At 50.5% G+C, this 6,902-nt stretch overlaps 1 protein-coding gene across 2 annotated transcripts; it reads left to right on the forward strand.

Annotated features, from left to right (window-relative positions):
- The first annotated feature begins 1,293 nt into the window (after positions 1-1,293).
- Positions 1,294-5,986, forward strand: SIKE1 (suppressor of IKBKE 1). 2 transcript variants are annotated; one of them, XM_004177114.6, is made up of 5 exons: positions 1,294-1,624; positions 1,724-1,829; positions 2,138-2,280; positions 4,126-4,239; positions 4,646-5,986. In XM_004177114.6, exons 1-5 carry the CDS (start codon positions 1,466-1,468, stop codon positions 4,733-4,735), a joined length of 612 nt encoding a protein of 203 aa, XP_004177162.5. In that variant the 5' UTR covers positions 1,294-1,465; the 3' UTR covers positions 4,736-5,986. The 2 variants fall into 2 exon arrangements, with proteins under 2 accessions (XP_004177162.5, XP_030147780.4); XM_030291920.4 differs by having other exon boundaries at positions 4,626-4,763.
- Positions 5,987-6,902: the final 916 nt, after the last annotated feature.

Raw genomic sequence — 6,902 nt, forward strand, 5'->3', positions numbered from 1 at the left:
CCAATTTGTTCCATACCCAGAATGGTCCACATAGCAATGTTTGTCAGTTTTCCAAGTGTTCATGACTTGCCTATTAGGAAAAAGGAATTCTGATAAACTGTCCTAACTTTCTAGTAGTCTCTAATAAGATGAAAAATAGGAAAGGACCAGAAGGTGAAATATGCTGTAACATGGTCTGGGCTTTTATTTCCAAACTAGCAGAAGGATTACATTTCCCAAATTTGCAGAATAGTTCTCATACTTTACTAATTAATCTGATTCTGATGAAATATTCCAACTGCAGCTGCTTACCCTGTTCTCTTTTGCTTTGTGTGCATATTTTGAGATTGTTGCTTTTATAAAATTATCTCGTTCAGCACTTCTGCACCAGCCTTGATTATCTCTGGGATCATAAAGAACCTTCATCTGATAGAGCATCCTGGAGTTTTCTCATGTGTCTGTGTGACTAGGGATTTAAATTAGGAATAATATTCAAATCAAAGGTAGTCCTGCTGAAATATTATTGTTGAAAAACGTTGTTAATGAAGCTGGTGCTATTGGTACAAAGCCTCAAGGACACCCGGATCACCAACGGTAGCTTCAGTTAGCAAATAAGAATCAAAGCAGCGAGTCAGCATTGCACAGCTTGTTATTTTGAGTGGCGGATGTTTACTGTCGGAAGGGACAAACAGCAGGATCAGATAAGATGGGAGCCCCGCAGATCCCAGCCGGGATTGATCGCGCTGGGAGGGAGCAGCCGCAGAGATAAGCGGGACCCGGGGTCAGGGCCGCCGGCCCTCCGCAAACAGCCTCTCGGAGCCGGCCTTGTCCCGGGCTCCCCCGGCCGCGCTGGGCCCGGGGCTCTCGGGGCTCTCGGGGCACGGGGGGCTCGGACACACGGGACCGCGGCGTGTCGGCTCGTGGGACGGGGGCACATCCACCTGGGGCAGGCGGCTTTGGGGCGCCGTGTGCCGGGGGAGACCGGCTTTGGGGCGCCCCAAAACGCCCCCAAACCACCCCAAAATCAGCCAAAGCTCCAGAGCTCCGCGCATCCCCCGGGAACGGCGGAGGCAGCCCCGGCCCCGCCCCGGCACTTGGCCCCGCCCCCGGCACTTGGCCCCGCCCCCGGCACTTGGCCCCGCCCCCGGCACTTGGCCCCGGCCCCGGCACTTGGCCCCGCCCCGCTCTGGCCCCGCCCCCGGCACTTGGCCCCGCCCCCCGCGCCGGCCCCGCCCCCCGGCCCGGCCGTGGCGCTCTGGCGCCGCCAGGCGAGCCCCTGGCAGATGGCGGGCGCGCCGGGCCGCGCCTGCGCACTGGCGGCGCCGTGGCCGCGGGCGGAAGCGGCGTCCCGGCCCCGCGGGTTCCCGTCCGCCCGCGCCCGGCGGCGGGGCCGGAGCGGCGCCGAGAGCGGCGGAGGGGGGAGAGCGGCGGCGGCGGGGCCGCGCGGGACATGGGCCCGCCGCGGGGGTGAGCAGCGCCGCCCGCCATGAGCTGCACCATCGATAAGATCCTGACGGACGCGCGGACGCTGCTGGAGCGGCTGAAGGAGCACGACACGGCGGCCGAGTCGCTCATCGACCAGTCGGCCGTGCTGCACCGGCGCGTGGCCGCCATGCGGGAAGCGGGCGCGGGCTGCGCCGAGCAGGTGAGCGCGGCCGGGGCGGCCCCCGCGCCCGGGCCGGACCGGCCCCCGCGTCTCGGTAAGCCCGAGGCGGCCGGACCGACCCCCGCGTCTCCTCGGCAGGGCCCGGGCCCCGCGGCGGAGCGAGCCGATCCGTCCCGGCTGCGGCCGCACGTGCTGCTGGCGCAGGAGAACACGCAGATCCGCGACCTGCAGCAGGAGAACCGGGGTGAGCGGGCCCGGGGGCGGATCCTGGCGGCCCGAGTGCTGCGGGGCCACGGGGGATGCTGGGCGGTGTGCGGGGCTGTCCCGGCGGGATGCGCGGCCGCTGGTCCCGGCGAGAGGGTCTTGTCGAGGAGAGCAGCGGTGGGTCGCGGGTCAGGGAGTCTCCTCGGCCGAGGGGATCCGCGCAGCCCCACCGCAGTGCCCGGGGCGGGGAGCGGTGGGGCAGCGCCGGTCCTCAGCTGGTACCCAGCGAGCGCCTTGGGGCTCCTGCTGTGGCTGCCGGTCGTGGCCCTGACGTGCTGTGTTCTGCAGAGCTGTGGGTCTCACTGGAGGAGCACCAGGACGCGCTGGAACTCATCATGAGCAAGTACAGGAAGCAGATGTTGCAGCTGCTGGAAGGGAGAAAACGTGAAGAGGCAGAGCCAGTCTTGAAAGTCCATCAGGCTAATTCTGGGGTAAGGTGGGATTGGGACAGGAGAGTGCTCAAGACCCCTGTCCCCTGCTCACTGTCATGCAGTCTTTGTTCCCATTCCTGCAATGTCTGTGCCCCAAAATACATTTTCTCCAAATCTTGACTCTTTGCTGGTATTTTACCCTCTGCTCCTTTCAGAGCACACAGGCTGTAACCGCTGTGCCAGAGAACACTGAGAGGCACAACCCCTTCACAGCCCAGGTGAAGGCTTTTTCTTTCAACTGGGTGGTGAATTCCCTGGCTTAAGCTTAATGTGCCTGATCCTCTGTAGTAAAATCAAAGATGTCCAAGTTGTTATAATTCCTATTCAGTAGCTGTAACGAAAGGGGAAAACTCCTAAACTCTGTGAGCTGTATATGTTTAGTTCTTAAGAGATTTCACTCCCTAGTGTTTTTAAATCCAGATACTCTGTGTAGTAGCCTAAAGTGTCCTTTCTTGTACATTGGACTCAGTGACTTCAGTACTCTGAGATGTGGCTGCTGATAACTGCTGCCTGTTTCCTATTTAGGTATCTAGTAACAATAGAATAACGTTAAATTTCCATTTAAGACATAGGAATGGTGTTAGGCATTTTTTAAAATGCATTGTATCTGATTAGAGAACAGCATGTTGGTTCAACCTAGTGACATATCATATATTTTAGTTTTTTAATTGGAACTGGAGCCAGCCTAACTCTTCTCATGTCTTTCTGTGCACTGATATGTGGCAATTCACTGGTTCTCTTTTCTAAGTTGCTTAACTCATGTGAAGGTGTAGCTGTGTTTGGTTTCCAGTGCCTCCCTGAGTGCATGAATTGCTGTTTATCAAGGTTTTACATTTGAACAAAACTTGACAATGCAAAGCTGAAAGGGCTCTGAAGGAATCCTTGAAGGGATATCCCTTGATTGTCTCAATGTCTAGACAAAGTCGTCTGTACTTCAGGTGAAGTCCATGAGTTTTTTCCTCCCCACCATTTGGAGAACATTAACAAACTGCTAATTTCTTTAAAAGAACTATGTTCTCAGTATAACCATCTTCCTGTTTAGAAAAAATAATAATCTTTCTTCCCAGAAGTCTGTCGTGTTCTCCAGCTGCCTTCTGCATGCCCTAATTTGTTTACATTCTTTCTGAATAATGGACTTCAAAACTGAATTCTCTGCTCTGTGATAAATTTATCTTCCAGAGGCAGTAGAAAAACTATGGGCACTTACAGAAACTCCACCCTGTCACCTGTCACATTATGTGATGTATTGCTCTTCAAGCAGGAACTGTTGCTTCATACTGGATTTTGTCAGTGTTTGTTCCATGTGCATTTCTGACCTTCAGCAAAATGCATTTTCCAGAGAATTATTGTTGTATCTAGACAAATCCTGTAAAATCTGCCTCAGGAGGCTCTGATCTTACTTGCTCTACTTTTGTTGCATGATGTCTTTCTGAGGTAAAGTTGTTTATTCCACACTTGAAATCATCTTTGCATTTATTTTTGGTGTCTTAATAAATTCAGCCAGGCTTTTCAAATAAAGCTAAATAAAATTTGCTGCCTACTAATCATGAACCTGAATGCTGTCTCAGACCTATACACACTTGAAATTATTTCCCTTTAAGTCAGGGTGCCTTATCTTGGTGGCTGCTGTGTCTCTCTGCACCGTTTTCACTGATAAAGGATGCTGATAGAGGACAATAAGGTACAAGTTCTTATCCTTGAGTATACAAGGGAGGAAATTATTAAAATTCAAAACAGAAAGAGAATCCAAAATCAGGAAAATGGAAGTAAGTGATTTAGAAGGGATAAATTATGACTGTTGCTTTTGCCTGAACTTACTGAATGTATTAATTTTATGTCTTTTAGGAAATTGAAAGTCAAATAGACAGAATATGTGAGATGGGAGAGGTGATGAGAAAAGCTGTTCAAGTGGATGATGAGCAGTTCTTTAAAGTTCAGGAGAAACTGGCTCAGTTGGAGGTAAGAACAGAGCCAGTTACTGAAGATAAATCAAGCTTTGGGGGGGTCTCCAGACTTTCTCTGTATTTTCTATGTTTCTGTCAAGGACTTAATAAAAACTTAGGGATGGGGTCAGGAAATGCAGAACATGATTGTTTATTTTTAAGTTCTTAATGTTCGTATTATTTTTGTATCTATATATAAACAAATGAAGCCAGAAGATAAACTTTAAATTACTGGTTCCAGTGTGCCAGCACTGTACTAATGCTGGCATTACAAAGTGTAATGTACAAACTTTATGTATCTGTGAAGGAGTGGGACTGTTTAAAGATCAGCATCTTTTAACTGTGAGTTGTCACCTTTCTGTGATAGTCCTTTAGTTGTGAATTAGCTCATCTCTATTTCAGCAAAAATGTTGATTTTGCAGCTTGAAAACAAAGAGCTGCGTGAGCTGCTGTTGATCAGCAAGGAGTCCTTCGAGGTGGGGAGAGAAGATCTGCCAGACTGTGAAGCCTAGGCCACACTAACCTCATCTCCAAGCCTTCAGGGACTGTTATGAAACTACCTGACAAGGATTTGTTGTTTCAGGTGTTTCCTTGTATATTTGTTTTGTCTTTAAAATTGTGGGCTGTTTTCTCTGCATTTTTCTGAAGTGTTCATGGCAAAAGCTTGCACCCTGCTCTGTCTTAGTACCTGCAGCTCTCAGATGCTTGACTCTGAAGTTTTTGATGTATCCTCCCTTGTGATGGCTCATTTCCTCTCCCTTTGTTATTTTTTATGAGCTTTAGTTAGTAATTCCAGCTGTGCAGATGGCTCTTAAATCCACCTTGTCTGTAGCTAGAGAACATAATGCAGGTTGTGATTATTGTGCTTGGTAGGAGGAGCAGGAGATGACCGAGAAACCACAGTGTGGGAGGCAGGGATGTGTTTGCTCTAGCTGCACGGGGCAGCTGGGCTCTGCAGAGTGAGTGACCCTCAGTGTCTGGCTGGCCTGACTTTGTCACCTGGCCACTGCTGAGAGCAGCAGATGCCAGCAGAGCACTTGAAGGAGTCACTCCTATTCAGAACAAACTTTACCTTGTTTTAGGGGTGAAGATTGGGGTTAAGGACCCTTTCTAACGCACACTTTTTTGAAGGATTCCTCTTTTTTGATTGACAGACCTGTCCCAGCCTTCCCAGTGCTCCCAGTTAGCAGCCAGCCCTGCTCTGTTGGTGTGCTCAGAGCCTGCCAGGGCACAGCACCTGCAGATCAAAGCTCTTTGGCCTCCCACAAATTTGGGTTCGGGCAGAGGGAGCTTAGGTCTGCCTCAAAACCAAACCAACTTCCCTCATACACAGAATTTTAATGTCACATCGCAGGTGAGTCTGGTGTTCCATAGTTACTGCAGGTCCTGCATTGAGTGGAATTAGAGGTGCAGTGTTGTAGGAGTTTCTCAGTACTGTGGGATTTTTAAAGACACTTTTATATAAAAGATTTCTGTCCTACCCGCGATCAAAGAATAATCTTCCAAGAATGGTAAACATCTCATTTCCACTATTTGCTTAAATTTTTAATGCCACTTTTTCCCAAGTGAGACTTTTGATAGATGCAGAACGTGACTCGTTCCTGTGCTTACTGAGAGACAGTGAACGCTGGAGACATTGTGAATATTTGGAATACCCAGCAAGACTGGTAGATATAAGGGATTTCTGTACAGGAGTGCTCTTGTATACAATCCTTTTCTATTAGAAATTGTTCAGGAGGGAATAAAAAACCCAATGGGAAAAACTTTCTCAAGTGTTTTGTGTGTCCTGGGGGAATTCCATGTATTCTGCATATTAACAAGCCTTTTGCACCTGAGTGAAATACTGCAATGACCAAAAGGTTGAATTTTCTCTTTTCTAAATGAATATCATCCGTAATTATTATGATGCATTTTCATTTTCCTCTCTCAGTGTAGAGTAACATCCCTCCCAGCACCCTCTGGGGGAGGAACCTTTCCTGATACCCAGCGTGACCCTCCCCTGACACAGCTCCATGATCCATTTGCTCCTGTCCCATTCAGGATCTCTAACTGGAATATGTGACTGTAAATGGCTGGTTGTACACAGTTCCTGAGGGCTGCTGGGCATTTTCAGAACTTGCTCCACTTGTGTTGGAAACTGGACTGGAGCTTCATGACTGGAAATGCTCTGCCTTGTCCGCAGTTTCAGCGAGTGCAAGGCTTGTGTCCCTCCCTTGAGCTCTGCCTGCCCAGCACGGCGGCGTCCCCCCACAGGGGTTTCCTGAGGGCTCGGCCCGAGCTCTCCTTCCCTCACTCGGGGTTCTGCTCTTCAGCCGGGGCTCTGTCCCCTTCAGCCGGGGTTTTCTCTCTTCCCTCAGCCGGGGCTCTGTCCCCTTCAGCCGGGGTTTTCTCTCTTCCCTCAGCCGGGGCTCTCCCTCTCGATCTCTCCCCTCAGCCCTGATTTTTTCACACACACACTCTCTCTTTCTCCCCTCAGCCAGGGTTTTCTCTCTAGCTGTGTCTATCTCTGCGTCTGTCTCGCTCCCTCTGCTCAGCCGGGGTTTCATCTCCATATTTTTCCCCTTTACCTTCCCTGCGGTTCTCCCTCTCCCCTCAGCCGAGGCTCATTGCCATCAGCCGCGGTTCTCTTTCCCCTCAGGGGTTCCTCTCCCTTCCCTGAGGTTCTCCCTCTCCCCTCAG

The sequence above is a fragment of the Taeniopygia guttata genome, chromosome 26 (genome assembly GCF_048771995.1).
Source record: "Taeniopygia guttata chromosome 26, bTaeGut7.mat, whole genome shotgun sequence".
NCBI lineage: Eukaryota > Metazoa > Chordata > Aves > Passeriformes > Estrildidae > Taeniopygia > Taeniopygia guttata.